This window comes from Peromyscus californicus, unplaced genomic scaffold, assembly GCF_007827085.1.
Source record: "Peromyscus californicus insignis strain IS unplaced genomic scaffold, ASM782708v3 Scaffold_21__1_contigs__length_65335640, whole genome shotgun sequence".
In the NCBI taxonomy this organism is placed as follows: Eukaryota; Metazoa; Chordata; class Mammalia; order Rodentia; family Cricetidae; genus Peromyscus; species Peromyscus californicus.
The window spans coordinates 8,712,347-8,738,558 of NW_026294514.1; the positions used below are offsets into that span (position 1 = coordinate 8,712,347).

A 26,212-nucleotide genomic window follows, 5' to 3' on the forward strand; every position below is an offset into this window, starting at 1 on the left:
AAATGGGAGTGCTGGAACTACCCCTGGAATTAGAAAACACAGCTGATGATGCTCGTGAACAGGCCAGAGCAAGCCGGAAGCCGGGGTGGGGGGTATGCTAACCCTGCTTCTAAAAATGAGAGGGTTGAAAGTGGAGTGGGGGGAACAGCTCCATTCAAGTGCTTCATAAGGAACGGGAAGAGGAAGCTAGATCACAGTGTCAAGACTTTCCTAGTACGAATTCTCGAAGAGACTGAGGTAGGCTGTGAGAGTCACTCCCCGGCCATGTCACGGGACCAGAACCTGAGTTCCAGGGAAAGTCAGTTCAGAGGGAGAGAAGAAGCCACTGCATTTCCAACGGGGCTGGGTGGGGACTTTCTACATTTCTCAGGTCACTAGAAGCCTGGCCTCAGGCACCACCGCCAACTGCATGTGGGTCGCTGGGCACCTAGAAGGGCAGCACAAGGTCAAAGGGCAGGCAGGTGGAAGAGGCAGAGTACTATGTGGTACTAGAATTCCCAGGCAGCACTGACCGCTCAATGCTTGAAGCCTTTTCCCTTTCCCTCTGAGGTCCACGGCTGTTCCCTGGAGGCACACACGGGTGGGGTCTGCAGTTCACACACTCCAGGTGCTCAGAGCGCCCTTTCCATAGCAGCAGGAAGGGCCTTGCCACACTCCGAGGAAGGAGTAGGGAAGGTTACAAAGCGCCACTCAGTCTGAGAAACCACAGGCAGTAGTTTTTCTACTGCCCGCCCCGCCTACTGCTGCTCCCTGCCTCTGCCACAGCCCCACCCCCTCCCAGGACCTCCACTTCCCTCCCCGCTGTGCTCCCCTTTAATCAAGCCTGCCTTCCTCCTCCTTTCCCCACCCTGAGTTTTCTTAGTTTCAGGCCAGCTTCCTCTGGCCGTCCTCGGGACTTGGCTTGTTGTACCCTTCATCCTCATCGGGTTTTAGCCGCCTCTGTGGATGGCAGTACATCCTAGTGGACATTCCAGAGGTCAAAGGTTCCGACTCAAACAGTGACACTGAGAGCCAAATGACCTTGGGCAAGTTACTGGCCCCCTCTCTGAACCATCGCTTCTGTCAAATTAGCATAATAGTGCTCTCCTCCTGAACGGTGAGGGGAAAGGCTGCTTAGAAAGCACCTGGCATGGCTCCTGCTGTGTGGTTAGCTCTCACCAACCGCTGCCCATTACGACTAACCCATCTTGTTACTCTTTCCCCAACATGCCCTTCTGGCTGGCGAAAGGAAAAAGAAGTAAAGACAGGGTGGGGTGGAGGTGGGTCTGGGAGGAGATGAAGGGGGCACTTGACAAGTCAGGCCTAAATTCCAGAGTAATTAAAGCAGCATCCGCCAAACCTGTGAAAGCAAATTTGTCCAGGGGCCAGACAAACGCCTCCCGCAGTCGGTTCTGGGTCTAGAGACTCACAGGACCGGAGATCCAAACGAAAACAGGCCGACCGCTGAAGGAAGAGTGACTGGGAACTGGTGGAACATGGAGCGTGCCATGGCCACAACCATTTAAAGTTAGCTACTGGGTAACAAAACGTAGTTGAGGCCAGCCCCAGTAAACTGGTCATGAGAGGTGTCTCTGGCCTCCTGCTAGGGAGGGTCTGGGAGCTTGGAGCGGGGACTGGTAGTGAGGGAGAAAGTCCACAAGGGTTCTAAACACGAGGGACACTTGGAAAACAGAGAAGATCATGAACGAAATGACCAGCTGCCGAACAAACACCCAGAAGTAAAGCCTGTGCCGCCAGCATCTAGTGGGATCCGCTGCTGGCGTCTAAGACAACAGTGCAGTCCCACACCCACACCTGTACGGGAAACTCAGTTATCGGAGGCGGCTTTTCAATCTGGACCTTTACATAGTGACTTAAAACCGACAAAGGGACAAACGACAGTTACAAAATGAAAGAAGGACTTTCTACAGTTTGTGGTACACCTGGAGAGGAGGGACGAAAGGACGCCTTGCTCAACTCTTAAATCCCTGTTTTAGCAAAGGCAACAAGCATGTATCTATGAGTTCATCGGGTTCCAAACACCAAACCCCAAATTTACGCACAGATCTGTTTGGTGATCCCACATTTTTTTTTAAAAATATCAATTAGAATATCTTGGGTTTGGTTGGCTTTTTACTTCGTTTTGTTTTTGTTTTGTTTTGCTTTGCTTTGATTTTGGGTTGGTGGGAGGGGGGCTTTGATGAAGGCAATCCCTCATGTAGCCCCAAGCCCAGGCTGACCTCGAACTCGCTCTGTCAAGGCTAACTTTGAACTTTGGCTCCTCCCGCCTCCTGAATGCTGGGGTTACAGGCGTGGGCCATCACTCCCTGAAACATCTTTATGGGGGCCACAGTGGCTGCGTTCCACACAGCTGCCCCCATTCTCAGGGGCCTCTTTGTGTGTCACTACTGTGTCCCAACTCCACAGGCGTTTGAGTTGTCAAGTGAATCTGTACTTTCCAAAGCAGGGCCGGGCCTTCCCAAAAGCAATGCAACTGGGAACCAATAAGCTGCCATCTGAAGACAGGCTCTGAGGCATGTGTAATGTCACCAACTGATACGGGCAACTTCTGACACCGGGCATTTTAATTCCATGAGGAAAAGTGAAAGATCTTGTCCAAAAGGGCTTAAGACATTGTGTTTGCATATTGCTAAAACAAGAATACCCAAGGCTGGGTAAGGAATAAAAAGGGGGTTTATTTGGAAAGTCCAAAGAGCATGATGTTGCCATCTGGCTGTGTCCCAACATGGGGAAACACAAAGGGGGCTGGGCTCTGTAGAAGAGGCCAAGCATGTAGATGTCATGACTTTATAACAACCCTCCCCTGCCATATAGAGAACCTATTACTTTATATGCTAACTAAAAAAAAAATTTTTTTTAAGAAAGAATTTGAGCAGAGGCATCCGGCATGGATGGAGAATGCAGTTCCCAGAAGTCATAAATGTTTAAATGAAAATCCCAGTATGGGATTAGTTGTATCCCCCCACACACACACAATGATCCCAAAGCAACAACAGTTAATGTCATCGCTCTTAGTCAAAACAAGATGGTAAGACCCTCTTGCTGGAGATATCACACACTATATAGATACAGGCTACACACAAATGAAGTCAGAACGAGCTGGAAGCTTCCTCCCCACTGGCTAGTATTTTAGTGCCAGAAGGTACTATGTAAGGTGTTACGAGGGTATAGGACGGGGGGGTAGGGGGGTGGGGGCGGGGGTCAGCAGTATTACCCAGCTGTGGACCCTGAGTACTATATTATCTGCCAGGCAAGACATACCCATTAGTGCAAAAGTGGCATGATTGTTTTGGAGATAACCAACTCCTTTCTAGTTGTTCTTGAGGCCGGCTGCACAAGAAGGAATACTTACCTAGTACTGAAAACCTGGTCAACAGACTGTGTATGTGGAGTCATGGGTCCTGGAGGTTAATGTACTACAACATTATGCTAACAGAACATGAAGCCAAATGGACTTCTAAATGTTTACATTTCAATAAATTACATTTTAAAATAAAAATAGGACACCTTAATAATCATTGTATACTTTTTTTTTTTTTTTTTTTTTTTTTTTTGGTTTTTCGAGACAGGGTTTCTCTGTGTAGCTTTGCGCCTTTCCTGGAGCTCGCGGTGTAGACCAGGCTGGCCTCGAACTCACAGAGATCCGCCTGGCTCTGCCTCCCGAGTGCTGGGATTAAAGGCGTGCGCCACCACCGCCCGGCTAATCATTGTATACTTTTAACATGTCATTTCAGATAAGTCTATAAATGCAGGGGAACGATGGTTTTTAAACCTGAAAATATAAAACCAGGGGTGGGTTTAATAACAACAATAAAAAAGTGCTTATATTTATACCTTAGACTAGTACCGCTTCACAGCTCGAGCATAGAAGCATCTTTTTTTTTTTGCAGTGTGCAATGGTTCATATGGAGGCTTATGAATGGTCACGGTGCTGAAAAGATGTGGCCATTGAGTGCTTAGTCCTAAACAGGGAAATTACTATCACATCTTCCAAAGCCCAAAGCCTGGAAACGCCATGGAAGAAGAAGTAGACCTATTTTAAGAGCCAAAGGATAGGGAATCACGCTATGAGATGCTGTCATCTGGGTATGGCACAGCCATGTCTATCACGAACACAAATTAGCTATGACCATCTACACAAGACCAGCATAAAGAAGGAGAAGAGGGGGAGGAAGAGAGGGGGAGAGAAGGAAAGGAGGGAGGGAGGAAAGGCGGGAGGAAGGGAGAGAGGGAAGGAGGGAAGGAGGGAAGGAGGGAGGGGAGGGAGAGCTATTTAGAAAGAAGAGGATCATTAGAAGTAGAAGGAAATAAGAAAGAGTAATCGATGGGGTTATGTGATCATCACAATATATTGTATGCACGTATTAAATTGTCAAAAAATAATTAAAAAGCAGTATCTAGTCCATTACCAAAAAAATTTGAGCATATGCAAATTTGTTTAACTAGGCACTTGTAAATTTTAAAAATACATACTAATATATCACATTATTGTTCAATAACACGAACATAAAGTGCACATTTTTAAACATTTTAAGATACTGAGGTACACCTTGCATTTCTCCAGTGGGATTTTACACATTTCCTAGGATGCTATGTTCCCCTTTTGGGAATCTACTACCTTAGATCAAGGATTTTATCTTAGGGCTGGATCGACTAATGAGGACCAGTGTCTTCCAGCCATTTAAGACGACCCACATCAAGAATAATGTCTCACACTGTGCACTGGTACTTCGAGGAGGAAGCCCACCACTGGAATGCATCAGAGCAAGCCTTGTGGGCAACCTGTGACCAGGTCAAGCCTGTTCTTTCATTCCCTGCCTTAGGAACACCCTCTCATTATCTAATAGCATGAATTAGGATTGGTTGCTTCACTTCTGAGGTCTAGGCAGGTAGAGAAGACTGGAAATGTTATTAATCACATGACAGGCTCCAGGCCAAAGATAGCCTTTAACACCTGATTTAAGGCAAACTGTCCAACTCTTCCCCTTCATTTGGGTCTAACTTTCCAAAAAGTCATCTCTTGCCAGAGAAACCCCACCACATAAAGAAGCCATGCTCAGACTAACAGATTAGTGAGTGGAGAATCCCAAAATAATTTTAGCCTTCCCTGTCACGTCACTCAGCTAATAGGACTTCCCAACTAATCCCAGATGTCCTGAAATGGCCAAGGCTACCCCACTGTGCCCTGCCAGGATTCCTAACCCAGACCAGCTGTGAGCATAATAGAGTCGCTGTTTCCTGCTTGTGTGCCAACAGCTGTCAGTCTCTGAGCTCTGAAGTTCTCTGTTATTACAGAAAGACACATTCTGTTTACTGTTCAACGGCCATATCTATTTTCTAACTCAAGGCAACTAGGCGGTCACTGAGATCTACTATATAAGGAACACTGTCAACAAGAACATTTATTAAACCCTACCCCTTTCCCAACAAACAGCCAGCTACTATATTTGCAGAATAATGGTCGCTTCACTGCCCCCTGGAAAGCAAGTCTTCGGTTCTGTCTTCTCTCAGAAACAAAATGACTCCGGATGTCACTCAGTCACCTTACTCCTCTCTGCTTCTCAGGCCAGGTGCCCTACCTGGCAGCTAGCTCTTCCTTGCCCTTCACATCTAACCTATCATCCAACTTGTCTCATCAAGTGGCCTGTCTCCCTATCTCCAGAGAAGCAGTCTGCATCCTCTGCCCTCCCACCACATACACAAGAAATCCATACATACACAGCAGCACGCTCACTGCTACCACCCCACCTCAGAGTTCTTGCTCATATCTTTATGCAACCTGAAGAAGTTTCCAGTCTCCACATGATGTCCAGCTTCCCATGGCCAGTCTTAGTCACTATCACTACAGAGGCCTTGCCTGTCTCTTCAATGGGGGGTAATAGCTCATTGCTGGCTTCCTTCTAAGCAGGCTTCTTGGTTTATAAGGACCAATTGACTCAACTTCTCTACCAGATCACTGTCTATCTCTCCACTACACTTCAGGCTTATGAAGACAGTGACTGAGCCTATATTCAACACCAATGCATCCCTTGTACCCAGCACAGTGCTTGGAAATCGTGCCTGTCAATACTGAATGAGTATTCCGATTTGTACATCATATATCAGTGGGCTGATGGCATTCTCTATTCACTTATCAGAACATCTGTTCCAGTCTGACTGAGAGCCAGTCCTCAAAGTGTGGTCCCCAAAGAGCAGTGCTACCAACTCCTGGGAACTTACTAGAAGTGCAGACCCTTGGGCCCCTCCTGGGACATGCCAGATCAGAAATCCTGGGGTGATGGCCATCAGCCTGTATTAATGTGCACTCTAAGATTCTATTGCACACCGAAGTTCAAGAAACAATGCCAGAGACTATTCTGGAGGTTTTGTGGAAGATGGTCTTACATTAAAAGTGACTAAGAAAATTTATAGAGAAGATTGAGAAGTCAGATGCCTTGAGATGCATCATGCTAAACTGATGCCTGGTGGACGGGAATCTTCAGTCTTTCATATAGTAACATGTTATAAATCACTAATGCATGAGGAAATATGCGGTACAAGAGCTTTCCAACTTATTTGGCCACTGAATTACCTCTTCTCCCTCCTTAGGAGGGAGTCTTGTTCTGGACTCTAGGGAACACACTTGGAAAATGCTGCCATGCCACACGCACTCTTCCTTAGGGGGAACCTCAGCACCATTTCAGGCCAGTGTGCCCAATGCATGCCAACATGGTCGAGCCAATAATGTATGAACCATCGAAGCCGCCGCTTCCAGCTCTATGCATCTTCATCTCTTGTGATCTTAGATTTGAAAATAAATGCTTACTGTTAAGCATATCCACACATACACACACCAGAAAAAAAAAAAAAAAAAAAAAAGAACTCTGGCCTTTATGGAGCCTGAAATGTTATAAAGACAGACAGGGAAGAACAGAGACTGGGGCAATTACGAGCTGAATGACAGTTTCTAGCAGTTTCAAGTCTCCTGTATGGAGTGAGCAGCAGGGAAATCCCCAACTCAGGCCATCCTGATGGAGCTGCAGAGAACCGGTTCCCATCCAGGCCCCACGGTGTAATGGAGTGGGCGGAGATTCCCGATGATGGAGTTGCAAACTGTGCAGGTGACTGATAAACTACTGGTCCCAGCTGACAATCAGTAACCTTGAGAAAGCTGAGCCAGCTTGGGAGGAGGAAGTTAAAATATTCAGACCAAACATCCCGTGTTTACTTAATCAGGGCTAATGATTGGCTTCTTAATGAAATTTTACAGGCTCAGTTGAACACAGAAAACATTTGCTTCCCTAAAAGCAAATAGGATTGTTTGCACTGTAACCAGACATCTGGAGCCCAGAGGTCCCCCAGCCTGCAGGAGTGCAGAGGCAGATCTGTGCACGGCTTCTGATGATGCAGAGCCAGAGGAGGGGGCGATCTGGGACCAACAAGCTTGGAAGGTGCAGGACTTAATGCCACAGACACTGATAAATTTTGGGCAATTGTGCCAAGCATGGTATTTCATAGAGGCAAAGATGACCAAGGAAGCTAACACTAAGTCTATGGTGAGTCCAGAGTATCTATTTAGGAAGGCTTTGGGATAGAGCCAACACTAAGTTTACAGTGAGTCCAGAGTATCTATCTATTTAGGAAAGCTTTGGCGTGGAGCTAACACTAAGTCTATGGTGAGTCCAGAATATCTATCTATTTAGGAAGGCTTTGGGGTGGAGCCAACACTAAGTCTACGGTGAGTCCAGAATATCTATCTATTTAGGAAGGCTTTGGGGTGGAGCTAACACTAAGTCTACGGTGAGTCCAGAGTATGTATCTATTTAGGAAGGCTTTGGGGTGGAGCTAACACTAAGTCTACAGTGAGTCCAGAATATCTATCTATTTAGGAAGGCTTTGGGGTGGAGCTAACACTAAGTCTATGGTGAGTCCAGAATATCTATCTATTTAGGAAGGCTTTGGGGTGGAGCTAACTGCAACCACTTTGCATTTCAAGGCAGTCTGTTCTTCCTCCGGTTATATGTTTAACAAAATTCAACAAAATAAAACAAAAAAAAATCCTTAAGGCAAGAGAAGAAAGATGAATAGGTGGAACAGAATAGTTTTTAATTTTTTTTTTTTACTCTGTGTGTGTGTGTGCATATGTTTATGTATCTGTCTGTCTGTCTGTCTGTGTCTGTGTGTAAGTCAGAAATCAACTTTCAGGAGTCGAGTCTCTCCTTCTGCTGCGGATTCTGAGGATTGAACTCAAAGTACCAGACCTGCTGCCCAATAATTGTCTCCACCCACTGAGCCACGTCACCGGACCCTGAGCACAGCATTTTTAATAAACCATCCTAAACTGTGTTTTACTTTTACCTACTTTTATTTTTAATGAGTGTGCATGTACGGGGCGCACAAGTAGTATGGCACACCTGTGAGGTAACAGGACAACTCGGGGAGTCAGTTCTCTCCTTCCACTATACAGGTCCCAGGGACTGGAAACAAGACATCAAGCTTGGTGACAAGCGCCTCTACCCACTGAGCCATTTTGCCACCACTGAACTATTCTATATAATGTTGTCATTACAAATATGTGTCACTATACATTTGCATGGAAAGCCATAGACTGCACACTAAGAGAACTCCAAGGTTGATTATGGTCTTCGGGTGACGGTCACGTGACAGGCAGCGGCTCACTGACTGTAACAGATGCATCACTGGGGGAAGCATTGACAGTCAGGGGTTGTGCATGTGGGTGGCCAAGGCTGTACGGATGTTGTCACTACTTTCTGCCTAGTTTTCCTGTGAACCTAGAACTGCACTAAAATATCAAGTCTGTTTCTAAAATATTCAATAAGATGAAATTTTAATGATACTTTAGCCATGTTTAGTATAAGACAATTGGCCAGATCATAAATTAATCTTACTAGCATTCTGCTCCTAATATTACCACTCCTGAAGGCTTACAGATGGTGGTTGGTGAAGGTGGTGGTTGGTGAAGGTGGTGGTTGGTGAAGGTGGTGGTTGGTGAAGGTGGTGGTTGGTGAAGGTGGTGGTTGGTGAAGGTGGTGGTTGGTGAAGGTGGTGGTTGGTGAAGGTGGTGGTTGGTGAAGGTGGTGGTTGGTGAAGGTGGTGGTTGGTGAAGGTGGTGGGAAGCCCTACAAGCTCTCCAGTCACCCCGACACCCTCATCAGACGTGATCCCAACAGCAGTGACCACTGCTCTAAGGGTGCTGGCCACAAAGGGAAGGTTCCCCCACAGAACACAGCCATACCATGCTATACTGATGCTCTGCACACTGTAATCCAGGAGGGCAGGGGCCATGGCCTGAAGTGGTCCCTGACATGCTCATCTACAGATTAAATGGAGTGAACTAGCCATGGCTGAGTAGATAATTCATCTGGTTTTAAATACCTAAGTTTAATAAGGAGATAACACTCATCAAACATAATAATTTACATGAAAAAGACCAATTTTTAAGTTGGTGTAAGACTGAAGTCTGACAACCTTTAGAAACAAGAGGTTCATACCACAGCCCCCAAATGCAAAACAGAGTCACTGATGTGGTCTTTCTAGACAGTATCACATTTAACCAAGGCCTTCTGAGTCATTATTCCAAACAATGGTGACAAAATCTCCCTCAGCATCTATTATACCTATATTTATATCTACAAACATCCAAAGTGCTTCCTAAGTGAAATCCATCCTCTAGTAAGTATTCTTTTCAGGAAGACATGAACAATACAGAGCATGAGTGCATGTTGATATGGGGGAAACCTTTGAAACCTATAAAAATTGTACTATTTTTAAAGTAAATTGGACAAAACGTTAATGTTTAATGTTTGGGATGGGTTCATAGTTACTCTCTGAATAATGTTTGACATTGTGATGGCTATTCTTGGTTGTCAACTTGACTACAACTGAAATTAACTAAAACCCATTTGGTTGGGTACACCTGTGAGGGATTTTTCTTGATTAGATCATCTGAAGTGGAAAGATCCACCATAGATGCAGATCTTTCAAGGTGGAAGATCCACCTCTATTCTGGGCCACACCCTCTGGCCGCAGCCTACATAAAGGACATGGAAAAAGGAAGTTTACTCTTTATCTGCTAGCCCTCACTCTCGTTGACAAGGTCATTCCTTCACTGGCATTAACGTCTTCTTCTTTGGGATTCCGACATCCAGCCTCATGGACTGAACAACTGCTGGATTCTTGGATTTTCCATTGGTAGCCAGCCATTGTTGGACTAGCTGGACCACAACCTATAAGCCATTCTAACAAATCCCGTATATATTCACTCTACCATTTCTGTTCCTCTAGAGAACCCTGACTAATACAGACATCTTTCACATGACATTAATCTGTGCGCACACACAATTACATGCACGAAATTGTTACTTCAATTAGTGGCTTGCATTTCATAAAAGAAATCGTTCAATAAATTTGGGTTATGATGGTATTTCCAATGATTATTTGAAAATGTCCTAAACATATACATGACATTTTATTCTATGTGTTTATACAAAGAGGCGTTCACAGTATTGACTAGAAGACTAAACTAAAAGGCGTGGGAGACACTCTACACCCTGCAGGGTCAAACAGTCAGTGAAGATTCAATTCCTAATGTAAAAATCTGAAAGTCCTTCAAGAAGCTGGAAGGGTTGCTTAGTGGTTAGTGTTCTTGCAGGGGGGCCATGTTTCATCCCTAGCACCTGCCTTGGTTGGCTCACAAGCATCTGTAGATGCAGCTGCAGGAGAATCCAATGATGCCTCTGGCCTCTGTGGGTACCTGCATTCACATGCAGCCACCCATACAGAGACACGTACACAAAATCCAAAATAAAATAAATCTTTAAAAATATTGAAATACAAGAGCTTTAAAAGTGCGTCCATCTCATTAATATGCAAACTTGGTTTTGTCTTTAACGAACAACAAAATTACATGTATACCAAAGGATTGTTTTAAAAGAAATGTGTTGCCAGAAATGTCTCATTATTACACCTATTTTATATACACCTATATACTCCGGGTTGCATTAAGATTCTTGGGTGAAAAGTGATTGCAAGTGGGAAATGATTAAGAAGCCTGGCCACACATGACCTAACCAACGCCCAGTCAATCGCCTGATCCCCAAGAACACTATTGGTGAGAGAAGAGATCATCAGGGTCATCACCGCCTACAAGCAGGTGATAGTCGAGGTCTCCTTTACACACATGGCAGAGGGAGGTGGGGAGGGAAGGGAGTCTCTGGAGCTGTCAGTGGAACAAAAGGAGTTCTGAACCTCCGAAATACAAAAGCTTCCCTGCGGAACTCGGGTCCTCTTTGTGTTTGATGCACTCAGCTGCTGGTCCCTCCTATATTCATCTCCTCCTCCTGCTCCTCCTCTTCCTCCTCCCCTGGTCCCCTCCTCCTCCTCCTCCCCTGCTCCTCATGCACATCCAGCACATATATAAAGCGAATCCTTCCTAGCCTTAGCCTCTCAGCGCAGAGCACTAGATCAGATCCTGGAGAGCAGCCTCCAGCATGGCCTGGGTTTTCCCTTTCAAAGAGCATCACAGAGTGATTTCTCATGTCTTGACTTCACTTTGTGAGCTCCATGACAGGGCCGACTGTCTTGTCACTTCTGTGTCCCTAACACTTCTGTTAACAGAGAGTTGTGACTCAGTAAGTAACTGAAGCATTAACAAGATGCCCCAAAGGTAAGTTAGTGGAATCACTAACTCCCTGGAAGTCTGTAAGGCCAAAGTCGATTGTGCGGACTTTTCAGGGGCACACCACCACACTGATATCCCATCCTCCCCTGGAGTTGGTGTGGCGGTATGACGGAGGTCTGCAAGATGAAGTGATACACCCACCTCCACACTGACCCATGAAAACTCTTCCATGCTTTCTCTCTAGACTCCTTTCTTCAGCCAGACTATAGACGACCCTCCCGGTGACCTTAGAAGCCACACTTTCATACCTGGGATGCCGTGTAAAACGAGGACACTCTTCTCACCTGTTGCTGAGAGAACTAAGCTCCCTATTTCAAATACACATCAGATACCTACGTGTTACCAGAGCTAAGCCTAGCTAACTCAGTGATGTAGCTGGGCACAATTCAAGCAATTTGTACCGATCGGCAGCGCTTGTTACTTTTCCAAAAGAAACAAAGGCCATTCAGAGGTCAGTACAGTTTCCTGAGGTGTAGCTAAATAAAAGTTCTGTTTCTTTGTGACCATTAGGAAAGGTAGTAACCTCCCCTTAGGCTTGCTGGGGCTTGGCCCACAGCCACCAAATAGTCTGGGCAAATTCCTGTGATGTCAAAGCTCCTGACAGTGAACTTGCTTCCTAGCCTCCTGGCCACACCCCACGGGCCCTGAACCAACGCCCAGCTGCCTCTGCAAGTCCTCCTGGGTCTCTGACTTCATCCTGGTTTACCTTGCAAAAGTGCATCTCAAAAACATTGTCCTGTTGTTTTCCTGCCAGCTGGGGAGAAGCTGCCAAAAGGCTTTCCAGAGAGCCACACCACACCAATCTGGGCTGCCTCAGAACAAAGGCCTGCCTGGGAAGGGAGCCGCCAGCAGACCTGATAGAGATACCACCTCAGAGACGATTATCGCCCCGGGGCAAAGCTCTGCTTACACTGAAGACATACTTGACTCTCTCTTCTGTTCAGTCTTTTCTGCTGAACACTAAACTTGAAAGAGGACTCTTTCCCTAAGGGATCGGAGTACTTTGATAATCAGATTATGTTAAGCGAATTAGCGCGTGTCCTACACCTAATTGCTTGTTGGGCCTGCCTAACTCTAAGAAACTACCAAAAGCTCCGATTCTTGATGAATGCTTTTTCCCTTTGTCTAGGGCAGGTGACGGATTTTACGGAAACTTTGCAGATAAAGTATGAGTGTTAATCTTTTGATGGATGTGCCACAGGCCTTTTTAGGAATTCAGTGAAATACCTTGACCCTTTCCTCAGAAAAATATGCAAGATGTTCAAGCACACCCGTGGTGTAGACAACTTCAGAGGGGGGTGAAGAGCTGCAGAGTTCAGTGGTTCACCCCAGGGTCACGGGCTCCCTAGAACAAGAACCAGCAGACTCTTCCTATAAAGGCCAGAGCATGAGTGGGTCTGGCTCTCCCCAGTGCCTCGGCTCAGCCAGTGCAGTGTGAAAGCAGGACAGTGTGTGGAAGATGGATGGCCACGCTCCAACGAAACTGTCTGTGGACACGCAAGTTTCAACTTCTTACCCATCCCTCATGTCAAAAAATGTTACTCTCCTCATCTCTTTTCAATCGTTGAAAAAATCAAAAGCTTTCATATCTGCGGGCCCACAGGCACAAGTTGCCACACTTCACTAGAGAGCCAAGGTGCATCGCGTCAGAAAAGAACACTGACGTCATGCTCTTCTTCACTCTCACTGCCTTCTTAATGGGGGCCGAACCCCTTCCTTGTGGATATACGCAGCATAGCCCAGGAGTGGCCGTGGTCAGGCCGACACTGTCACCAGGGGAAATCACAGACATGCTCCTAACACACGAGAGGGGTGCAGGTCACTCAGAATGCGATGCTGGCCACTCTTTATATCCAGTCCACTGTCAGATCTGTTGCTGTGTCTTGAGAGTATATGGATGGGATATAAAGTAGGGTTTTTCCTTCCAGCCTCAACTCAGTCACAGTTTTTGCTTTTTCTGTGGTGGAAAAGTGAATGAGTGTGATTGACAGGGAAAGTATAATACCCTAAGCTTCAGAATGGTCTTTCTAACTGTAGAAAAGTTCGCAGAGAGGTATAGGGTTTACAGCTGGGGAAGTGCTTACGTGGTTCCTTAAACTACTGTGTGATGCTTTAATTTATGAGTTGGTTAGAATAAAGTCATTTTAAGCATACATATTACTGTATCCTACATTGGTTTTTTTTTTCTTTTTTGCATAGTGCTGAGGGTCCAACACAGGCCTTGTGTGTCCGAGGCAAGTAGTGCCCCAAAGAGTGATGACTTCTTCAGTCCTTGGTCCTTTAAATTTTTACAACTCTATTTCAATGTTCTTGATTTAGTCTAACCCTAGAGTTTCACTGCATTGGGTTTTTAAAACAGTAGTCTAAAAAGCAGCCCAGGCTTCTCTGTACTACAGAGGTCCACAGCACAGAAAATGTCAGCGAGCCCTTGCTTGCCCCAGAAGAGGACCTGCTCAGCCATGGCATCTCTTACCAGTGCGTTCACATCTTCGGTCTTGTGGATGAGCATGCGAATCTCTTCTGGATCACCACTGAAGATGGCCTGGACCAGCGGTGGCTGCAAAAACAAGAGACCGAGATTTAGGACCGTTACTAATATATAGGTTTGCATTCACATGCAGACAGCAAAAAGGAGATCTGTTCCCTCTAAGTTTATTCAAGAATTATCAAGGAGCAGGCAAAAATAAATAAGACCTGGGCTACATTCACAGAGGAGTCTAGTTGGGGAGATATTTACATAATAAAGAAATAACTTCAATACAACCTGAAAGCCATAAAACACAGTCACTGTTTGGGGCTATGAACTAAAATAAAGTAGAATAAGAAAATCTCCCACAATTCAAAGTGTCCCTGATAGACCCTTAAAGTCCCTGATGAGGATACGACCAAACACAGGATTTCTATAGTCAGCCCCTGTTATGGACTAGACCTTATCACTCCCGATGCGAATGTTGAAGTGTAACTCTGAAAGTCACTGGAGACAGGGCCCTTGAGACCTTGTTGGGAGGTTCTAGCAGGGGATCACGGCTACTCCTGGACCCTCAACAGAAGACTGGTCCTACGTCCTCATCCAACCAAATGCACAGCTTTGCAAGGGATGCATATGGAACAGGAAGGAAGGAAACACACACCTCACAAGCCAGATCAGCCGAATCAACCCTGGCCATCAACGGCATGACAGACAGATCCTGCAGCCAGATTGCCCTCACCTCCAAGACAGGGCCTTTATGGAGGAAGATTATGACCTAAACACTTGTTGGCCAACCTTTGAAAACACCGTGCAGTCGTTCCCAGATGCTTTCATAGCTTTAGCCGGCAGGCACTGACTGTTTTACGATGATTACATCCACAAACAAGATATAACAAAGCCTAGTTAGAGAACAAGGGGTGGGCATCAAGGAGACCCTCTTACACAGCAGAAGGAGCTGTAAAGTGTGATAAAGACCCAGCTGCAGGGGCAGTGAGCTCCACAGGGTGTGAGGAGGGTAAGGACGGGGTAGCCAAAGAGCTTGGAGGAAGGCACCGTAACAACTGAGTGTGCATTTACAGGTGGAGGAGGAAGGGCACTCCATCCTAAAGAGAAGGTGTGCGAAGGGGTGGATAGGCATAGAACCTGCCAGCCAGAAACCATCGCTAACTGGTAAACCAGTGGAGTGTGGGATAAAGGAGAGCAAATGGCGGCTAGCGCTGAGGCTGGGCTTGCCCCACAAGGTAAAGGATCTTCACAGCCAGATCCACCATTTCCCAGCTGCACGCGGAGACCGTTTTTTCCATAGGGAATCTGGGCGTGAGCAGAGTCATCACTGGCCACTCCCCTCAGAGGAGAAAGCTCTCTGAGGTCATTCACCTCTACATAAATAATGTTTTCAAATAAGAAAATGTTTAATGGTGTCAATATGGAATAATCAACCTCTTTTCTCCCTAATCTTCAAATCTTGGCAAACTACAGATAGGCATTTACTTACAGCTTTTGGAAATGTTTTAGTCCTAACTGGATGACAGCGGCATCCCAAGTTTGACTCAGCATGAGAATCAACTGAGATGCTTATTAAATAAGATCCCTGAGCCCCTTTCCTCGGGGTTCTGGTTGAGTTTATCTAGAGAAGGGGGCCATGAATCTGGATTTTCAATAAGTCACCACCTAACTCTTTGAAGTTGGCAGCGAACGCTAACCTCACTGGCTTCATCCACCTCCATCTCTCCTTTCATTTGGAAGTCTTAGTCCTCATTTCTCCCCTAAAAACCTTCCTCTTGCTTCTCTCCCCCCGACATTATCTTTGCCATAGGATTTTTTTGTTTGTTTGATTTGCTTTTTCGAGACAGAGTGTTCTGTAGCCCAGGCTTTCTTACAAATTTGGGATATTTTTTAAATCTGTGCATGCACATGAGTGGAGGCACACACATGGAGGTCAGAAGACAACCTTGAGTGTTGACCCTCTCATCCCACCGTGACTGAGACAGTCTCTTAGTTGTCAATGCTGCTCCCAGCAGACCAGCCAGCCCACACACTCCTGGGGATGCCCTCGCCCCTGCCTCCCACCCCACAGTCTTCTGGGGTTACAGACGCATGCTACCATGCCCAGGTTTTACAAGGGAATTCTAACTCAGGTCCTCACACTGTAGGATCGCCTCAACTCTCCTTTTGGTTTCGATGTTGGTTAGTGTTAGTTTGGGCGACCAATATAAACATTACCAGTAAGATATACCAAGAGTCCTTGAGATAGCATAACATATAAAGCATATCAAATTGCAGGTAAATGTTTACACCTGCCATGAATCTGTCCATAAATAACCCCTCCCCCAGTCATGTCAGCAAATGGACAAACATGCCTCTTTCCTACGCACTCATCTCTCAATCCTGCTATATGCCAAGGTACAGAGATAGCTTTTCACGTTGTCAACCACTAAACATCAAAAAAAGATGGTTTAGAAAAAAAGAGAAGCGTTCTACCAGTCCAGTCTTAGCTGGTGGCTCTACAGAAACAGAGTCCTTTCCCCTTCCTGCTGCCTTTCTGATAACCAAGTCTCCGGCGGCGGCAGGATCACACTCATCTTTTCACACTGCTGACAAGCTGACAAGCTCAGATTCTAAGGTGCAGGCCCAACCCAGGCTTGACGGCACCAGTGGTCATGCGGTGATGCGTGATGCGGTGGCACGGGAACGCGGGGAGCGATTGCACGGGGCCTCTCACTCATGAGCGCAAGGAATGCAGGCAGAGACACTGTAGGATTCATTAAGTGCTCAGGCTCCTCAAGGGAGGCAAGCCTCCCAAGTCATGAGTGGAATGTTCCCAAAGAGAGGCTCCCTGCCTGCCGCAGATGCCAGGGAAGGATGCCAGAGCAGTCTCCAAGCACACGGAGGTGTGTCGAGCTTCCCAGCGGCCCTGGGCCCGGCTGTGCTCAGAGCTGCACAGGTCAGACACAGGTCTCCTGGATTCCACAGGAAGAGCTGAGCCTTTTGTCCTCCTATGCTGCTGTGGAATCCACACATCCACACACGCACAACCGCGCATACATGCACCATGCACGTACATATCTGTGCTTGGACACACATGCATAGAGACACGTGTTAATTCACTTACAGACACCTCCCACTCCCCGCAAAAGTGCCCATCAGTCACTCAGGTACCACCTCAGCTATCAGTTCAATTGTCGCTGTGCTCAAGTATCCCTTATCAATGGCCCCAAAGCACAACAATAGTGGTGACAGCAATTTCATTACAGTATAACTGCTTTATTTGATTACTGATTATTACTGTTAACCTATAAATCAAAGGGTATCATAAGGAGGTGTGTATGCACACGATTTAAAAGCATAATACACACTGAGTGTGGTGCCGTCTGCTGTTTTAGGCACTCACTGGGATTCGTGGAATACATACCCTGCAGACAAGGAGAAACTACTGTATTCTTTTTAAACCCAGCACATCTCAGTACAAGTATGGCAATATAAGGCTGGGCTGTGCAGAATTCAGCAAACCCACTCATAACAAGGGTCAAATTGTTAAAAACGGTAACAGGGAAAAGGGGGGAATTTTAAGAGACAGCGCAGTCATTTCCACTTCTATTACTAGAATTTTCCTTGCACCTTGGCAGCTTTGGACCACCAATGCTTGCCGTGGGCTGTGAATGCTGGCACAGCCCCCGGAGTGGACTCGGAAAGCAGCCGGACACTTCCCAAGTGGATGGGACTCGTCCTCAACTTCCATCCATTCCATCTTTCCGGGAAGGGAGGCCTGCCTCATTTAGAGGTGACTGACTGCCAGGCTGACCATACTTGGCCTATAAGGGCAGCAGAGCCCATCCACGGGCTCCTCGTATTTGACGGCCGTTGTGAGTTCCATAGCAAACATAAAAAAAGCAAAGACTCAGCAGAAAGCCACTTTCCCTATTCACAACTCTTTCACCCAAGTACAGTGTTTTTCTTTCCTTTTTTTTTTTTTCTTTTTTTATTCGAAGCCTTGGAAAACAAACCAGAAAAACCCTTCATTTCTAAAGGTAAAACCTTCAAGACAGTAGTCTCAAACTCTGAAGTAGGATTGCAAGTCCACTAGGGGGCGCAAGATAGTAATTTGTTTTCCTATCAATGTTCAGGTCCTATAATTAAGGAGGAGTAGTTACAGGTCCACTTCAGCTTCTAAGAAAGGTCTTAGTAGGAAGCAAACATGTACACACACACACACACACACACACACACACACACACACACACACACACACACACACACACACACACACACACACCATGTACACATCCAAAAAAAAAAAAAAAGGTAAAGAAGAAAGAAAAGGATCAAACAATATTTTTTTTTTTAACCCAGCTTTCCTACTGAGCCATGAGCCTACTGTTTTAGGAAACAAAGACAGAGCTAACGGAACAAATTCTATGATCAAAAATGTCATTTTCATTATTTGAAAACACAATTCACAGGACTGAGGACATGGCTCAGCTGATAAAGTAGTTGCCACACGAGCATGAGGACTTGATTTCAGATCCAGAGGACTCAGGTAAAACTAGGCACAGTGGCCTATCTGTAACCCCAGTGCTGGAGGCAGTGAAGTAGAGACAGGCGGATCCACAGTCACTAGCCAGCCAGCCTCGCTTAATCAATGAGCTCCAGGTTCAGGGAGAGACCCTGTCTCAAAAAACAAGGTGGAGGATGGGGTGTTGGCAAAGCCTTTAATCCCAGCACTCAGGAAACAGAGGAGGTGGATCTCTGTGAGTTCAAGGCCAGCCTGGTCTATATAGTGAGTTCCAAGACAGCCAGGGCTTCATAACAGAGAAATCCTGTCTCAAAATAAAATAAAACAAAAATGTAAAGTGAAAAGTGATAAAGAAGCCACTGGATGCCAAACTCTGGCCTCCAGGGGCACTAGAGTACACGTGTACAGACATGAACACATACATACATCAACATGGACAGAAATGAAAAACACGATTCAATTCTCTCAGTTCCATTAAAATTATGTTAGTCATGACATCAGTCACGCTATCCATTTAAGAATAAAGTCCCAGACGGCTGGGAAAATGTATTTCATCTTGGGTTCAATCAGAGCAACTAACAGAAAAAAAGATTAAAAACAAAACTGATAAGCTTGGGGCTGGGCCGTAGCCCACTGGTAGACTACTTACGTGACACCCATGAGGGTCCAGTCCTCAGAACAACAACAAATCATGTGCGCTACGGAAACCACTAACGAGACTTCTGCTAACCCCACTTTGCCTCCCCTTGGTCGGCTGCAGGCTCGTTACTAAGCAGACCCTGAATGAGAAGCAGAGGGACAGAATGTCGCTGAGGCCAGGGACTGGAGCCAGGGCTACCAGATCCAAACACATGGAGAAGATGCCCTAGCTTTGTGCTCCACATCCCGGACTCATCGCTTGTCTTTCTCTGACTAGATCGGGTAACTAAACCCCAAATGTTAGCATCCTGCATCTTGCATGCAAGCATCTTGCATTCCAATAAGGAATGGATCCTGGAATCAATAGATAACCAAGAGGAAGCAGTGATGTTCCTAAACATCTGTCTATACTTGAGCATTCTGGGCACCGTGCGTCATTCATGCAGGATGGGAACATGTACCTAACAGCTAACACTGCAACAGTCTGGCCATACGAAGCAACCAGCCCCTATGAGTAAGCCGGAACACTTAATTAAGCAGCAACTGGTTTTCTTATGAGGCAGAGATTGCATTTTTGCAAAAGGATAACAAAAATGCGTTCGAGTCACCTGATTTAATGAACAAAGCTTGCTGTTTTTTTTCTTCATGCCGGTCCTGCTGTGTGATGTCCAGCAAGGATGCTGCTGAATGTTTCCTGACTGTGGATCATCTTTAGTCAGAAGTTCACCCCATCACAGAAAGGTAATGATGATCATAAAAATCAAAGCTGTTTCCCTTAAGCACCGTAAGAACCAGACAGAATACACTTAGTCCTCATAAACATTATTTTTAATTAGGGAGTGAGGCAGAGTGTTGGAAAATGCCTCTTGGCTGGGTGTGGTGGCTCACACCTGCAATCCAGGCACTTGGGTCATCTTGGGAGGTAGTGGGAGAAGAGTATGAGTTCTGGGGCAGCATGGGATACAGCAAGTACCTGTCTCTAAATTGATTCATTAATTAATGAAGGCTGGGGACACAGTGAAGTGACTATTTCAATCATCAGACTCCACTTCCAAAAAAAAAAGCAGTGCTGGGGTCAGGGGTCAGCCAGCCTAACCTACTTGGCCAGTTCTAAGATCTTGTCTCCAGAGAAATAAAGGGGTGGACTGTGTTTGAGGAGTGATAACAACGCCATCCTCCAGTATATGCCCACATACACACACGCACATAAATGTGAACACACACACACACACACACACACACACACACACACGCACCCACAGGAAGGAAGAAAGGGAAGGGGAGAGAAAGTTTCTACAGGACATGTAACAAAGTCAATGTTTATAATATTCCTAATTATTTACCAAAAAGAAGCAGAAAAGGCATAAAAATTCCAAGTGACAGTAGGAATCCCCCTCTACTTAAACAGAATGAAAAACGAAATACACTTAATCAGAAATTGGATAGAGTTAATTTATTACCTAACCTTTCCAGAATGACAACAACACAGAGGCAGTGGCCTGGCAGTGGGTTTTAAGGACGAATTGCCAAGCTAGGGAATGTTCCCATCCTCTGCTGGCCTCTGCCTTCTGAGCTCCACCACGGCCTCTGCTCTGCCCTCTGAGGCCACTCATGTTCCCCAGGGGACAGATAACCCGAGATAAAATGAAGTCCAGATATGTCAACTTTGCTACTAGTCTCAGAAAAACATGAAAGGAGAGGTTAGGCAAAAAGAAATGATGAAATCACAGATCAGTTCAACCGAAGCCTGAGGCAATCCTGATGTTCCTGACCTCTAATCGCTCTTTTACCACAGTAGGAAGACAGCCGCTGTAAAGCTGGTTGACCTGGGACTAAGCAGAGTGTCCTCATCTGTAGGATGAACTTACTTTACAGTAACCATTTTACAAGATACATTCAAGGAATTGCATATATACTCAACACCTCCATAGGAAGCAGATGTCTAGTGTTCCTGCCATGAAATCAGGGATTCCTATTGTGTCCAGAGAGATGACGGAGCAAGCCAGAAGACCTGAATTTGAGTCTGATCTCTGAAATCCATGACTTAAAGACTCCCAAAATCTGTCCTCTGATTTCCATGCACAGGTACAGATAATAATAAATAATAATAGTAATAATAGTAACAGCTGCAGAGCGAACCGTCAGATTGGGGTCCTAACCCATGCAATAGCATCTCTGAAGCAGAAGGGCTCTTCCTCCTGGGAGATGGCAGAAATCCAATTGCCTGAATTGACCTTAGTTGCACCGGGCAGCCTCAAGAATGTCACAGAGCTCTTCTGTATGAAATTTAACTTACAAAAACTAAATAATAGCAACTTATTAAAACAATACATCCTCTCCTTGATAAAACTGTGTCACGCGCACAGATGACAATGAGCAAAGAGCATTATGGACACGTGTGAAAATGACCTAATGAGTCCCTTCTTTTGTAGATTTGACACGTGCTAATTTTAAACTGTGCCATGTACTCATCCCCGTTTGATAGGACTGGAAACTAATCTCTTTTTTTTTTTTTTTTTTTTTTTTGGTTTTTCGAGACAGGGTTTCTCTGTGTAGCTTTGCGCCTTTCCTGGAACTCGCTTTGGAGACTAGGCTGGCCTCGAACTCACAGAGATCCGCCTGCCTCTGCCTCCCGAGTGCTGGGATTAAAGGCGTGCGCCACCACCACCCGGCCAGGAAACTAATCTTAACACTGAAAGTTAGCAAACACATGTGTAGTTAGAATATTCTTAGTTGATCACATGGTCACAAAGGAAATGACCGCCCTGTTTCGATCTTTGAGGGAACAATTTGCATGCTATCGGGAAACCAAGGGAAAACATATTTTCCTAATTCTGCCTGTTCAGAGCCTCATCTCATATGCCATATGGTGGTGATATAGGACATATCTTTCACGTCATATCAGACAGCCTAAGATCAGGCATTCAGCCTCAATTTCCACATACCCCCCAATCTTGTTTTCACTTTTGTTTCTGCTTGGGGGTATTCATTTGTTTGTTTGTTTGAGGCAGGGTCTTGCTATATAGCTCAGGATGGTCTGGAACTTACTCTGTAACTCAAACTGGCCTATAATTCTCAGTTGTCCTCCTGCATGCTAGGATTATAGGTGTGAGCCACTGTGCCCAGTCAAATATTAAATACCTAACGGCCTGCTAAGGATAAGAAGCAACAGATGATGAACACAGTCTCTACGATGTGTGGCTAGTCACACTACACAGTAGCTCTATACAGATTCAAAGGTTTTATTTCCGATATAACTACTTTTTAAAAAGCAAACAATACAACACATTTACTCAAAGTCAGAAAGCAAGATAGAGACGTGTGTAGATACGTGTCATCAGAAAGATGAAGGAGGGGGCTTTAGGTAGTCTGTGAAGGATGACTAGGAAGAAAGCTCTCAGAAGAGTGACTGGCCGGGGGAAACACTGTGCCAGCAAAAAGGAGTTTTAACCTATCTGTGGACACACAGGAACCCAGGTCTTGAGCAAGAGAAAGGCATGGAGCTTCCGCAAGCATGTGCTCTGGCCACAGCATGTGCTTCTCACTGGAGGACACTCCGAAGTCCGAGACCCAGTGGGACGGCAGCTGTCAATTCAAGCCACCACAGGGAGGGGCTTTCTGGTCTCCTTTGGGACAGGCTCCCGAGTGTGACCTACAGGGATTCAGTGGAAACCACTGCCATGGTCTTCAACTCTGAAGCTTGCTCTATTCCTGGCTACAAGCTGGGCTCAGCATCTTGGCTACTTTCCTTCTCTCTTTATATATAGCCCAGAGCCCCTGCCCCAAGACACGAACGTTTCCAGGTGAAATCAAGTTTACTTCCTTTAGCTCCAGAGCACTCCCGCCCCACCGGACGGACGCACAGACACAGAACCTCTGCCTGTGTGAGCTATTCCATCAGCCTTGTCACTTGAGCACCGAACTGAAATCATAACATTTCAAAAATAGGCCACATCCATAAAGAGCAAAGAAAAACAAAACAAGGCAGACACGCTTTGCCAAGGACCATATTTTCATCGGGATCCGCTGCCAACTACTCGAATCTTTTTTTTCTTCTTCACTCTGTCTAGTTTCAAATGGCTGGAGATCAAATCTAAACCTTAGCTTAAGTTAATTAAATAGTTGTTGGGGAGAGAACTTTTAAAGAGAGCTGGGGCCGGGGAGATGGCTCCGCAGATAAAGGCGCTTGCCAAGAAGCCGGATGCTCTTTGTTCCTCCCTGGAGCCCACTTGATGGAAGGGGAGAACTGACCCCTGTGAGTTGTCTCTGACCTTCACACATGCCCCACGGCACACTTGTACACACACACACACACACACACACACACACACACACACACATGCAACCTTTAAAGCCTTTTAAGCAAGGACACAATGGACCCGAGAGAATAGTACGTACAGAACATTTAAATCGGCATATTCTTAGAGGCAAACAGAACAATGACGTGTGATTGGGTTTCCTGTTTCACAAATTTGTTTAGAGGTTTCATTTCCTAACTGTTTTCCTTACATTCTTTCTACAACTGTACCTTAGAGCATCCTCGGTTCGCATGGTAACAAGGCAAGCCATTTCAGAGATCTTTGTGGTAGTGGAGGAGGGGGTGCAACCATATGGTCCAAAGATGACAGTTTGGGTTATAGCACACTCAGCAAAATCTCTTTGCTCAGAGACATAAAGCAGTTTTCAATTGGAGGGTCTAAAATATGACTTGTTAATATCTAACACATCTCCCTTATCACAGAAGGGCAATAAGTTTTAAAGTGTTCCTTTGTAAAATTGTATGCCATAAAATGGCCTATTATCGTGGTATACTTTCCTCATGATGGTCACATTAGCAGTTATAATTTTGGCGGCAATTTGAGTGGTATTAAAAACAATAAGATCACCATGTAGGGGGAAAAAAAGTCATTCGTCAGGATGGAATTAATCTGTTGCTGACTGGGGAGGGGGTGGCTACAAGCACCACCTCTGAAGAATGTGGACTTGGTGAAATTAAGTCAATCATGATTCTGAGAAACTCCAAACAGAGCTGTCTGAAATCTGTTATAAACTAAACTCTTTGAAAGCACCAACCAGCCAATCTTCCCACCATCAACCCTTCCCAAAGCTTGCATCCAAAGCTGCAACTAGTTTCTCTTAAGCCCTGTCTTCCTCCTCATCTGTAGATTTTTCTCTTTGGATTCCATGAGCGTTTTAGGGAAGGGAGATAGCCATTCAGCTCTCACTGTGTCTCCACAGATGGAGGGCTAGCGACATGTGCAAACCAGTGTCACTTACCTTGGTGTCCTGACCACTTTCAGATCAACAGCCTGGGTCAGTCAGTGCCTGCAATCACTGCTACCCACAAGGCCAGGAACGTCTCTAAGAACTCAGATCTAAGATCCCTCCATGTGGTCTTCTGGGAACCATTTTTGACTTCTCCAGCCAAAATCATGGCAAGAGCATTCATTGATGGATGTCCAAAGGAAGTGATAAGACAACAGGAAGAGAGAGGAGCCTACAGGGCTGAAAAACAGTGGCTATGGGAAATGGGAAATCTTACAGAAGCACACAGGCATATCTTATTTCCTTTCAAAGACACTGGCCCAGTTCATATTTACTTTATTTCCCTAAATACTATCCACCCAACTACAGATAAGGAATGTTTTCTAAACGTTAGCCAAGCACATTTCAGACAACCATTTCAGTTCTAGCCCACAATGATTTATTGAGCATGAGAAATGTACCACGCATAGGAAATGCAGACACTGAGATACCATCGTCAGCCCTTCCTTGAGAGAACCCCCAACATGGAGCAGGAAGCCCGCAGTATACACAGCTCGAATGAATGGTACATGAAGCTGAGAGAGGAACTGTCTGGCCTGCTCAAAGATGCAGCCTTTGAAGTAAAGACTGAAGGTTGGCGAGGGCCTAAGATGGGGGTGGGCAAAGGGTAAGGAACGGCCTTTCGAGTTCTGAAGAGTGTGAGCAGGCTGAAGGAAGAGAAGGAACAGTTTTGCTCCATGGACTGGGAGGGAGAGGAAGGAGGGTAAGAAGTCAATGGGGATCAGATCACAGTGGGCCTCTGGTCCTGGCTGATAAATCCGGACTCTCTTCTGAAGAATTGGGGAGCTCATCTGTTTTTGCAGTGGGGTGACTTAAGAACTGTGCTTTAGGGGCGGGAGAGACAACTCAGCAGTAAGAGCAATTGCTGCTCTCGTAGAGGACCCACATTTGATTGCCAGCTCCCACATCAGACAGCTCACAGCTGCCTATCCCTCCTGTTCCAGGGGGTCTGACACCCTCTTCTGACCTCCACAGACACTGTCTAAACATCACGTATATACACACAAGCAGGCACAAGTACGTATACACACATAAAAATAAAGTATTTTAATAAAAATAAAAAGGAATTGTATGTCAGAGCCAGACATGGTAGTATACACCTACAACCTCAGCACTTGGAAAGTGAAGGCAAAGGATTGGGGGTTCTGAGTTATCCTTGGCTACATAGATAAGTTTGAGGCCAGCCTGGGCTATATGAGACTTTGTCTTAAAACAAAAAGAGTTGTGTTTCCAAAAAATCACCCTGGTAGTTCGTGGGATAAATTAGAAGAAAAGTGTCACAAGCCAGGAGACAACAGTACCAGTTTGGGTGTGAGTTCACGGGGATGGGGTCCTCCTCAACTAAGCGAGGAAACAGGGTTCACGGGGATGGGGTCCTCCTCAACTAAGCGAGGAAACAGGGTTCACGGGGATGGGGTCCTCCTCAACTATGTGAGGAAACAGGGTTCACGGGGATGGGGTCCTCCTCAACTATGTGAGGAAACAGGGTTCATGGGGATGGGGTCCTCCTCAACTAAGCGAGGAAACAGGGTTCACGGGGATGGGGTCCTCCTCAACTATGTGAGGAAACAGGGTTCATGGGGAT

At 45.8% G+C, this 26,212-nt stretch overlaps 1 protein-coding gene across 5 annotated transcripts in view; it reads right to left on the reverse strand.

The window, feature by feature from the left end:
- Positions 1–26,212, reverse strand: part of Ankrd44 (ankyrin repeat domain 44) — a 260,633-nt gene that overhangs the window by 141,802 nt on the left and 92,619 nt on the right. For all 5 annotated transcript variants that reach the window (XM_052749463.1, XM_052749461.1, XM_052749464.1 and 2 more), the window contains exon 2: positions 14,154–14,237. In XM_052749463.1, coding sequence (XP_052605423.1) covers positions 14,154–14,237 — 84 coding nt within the window. The remainder of the gene's footprint in view (positions 1–14,153; positions 14,238–26,212) is intronic.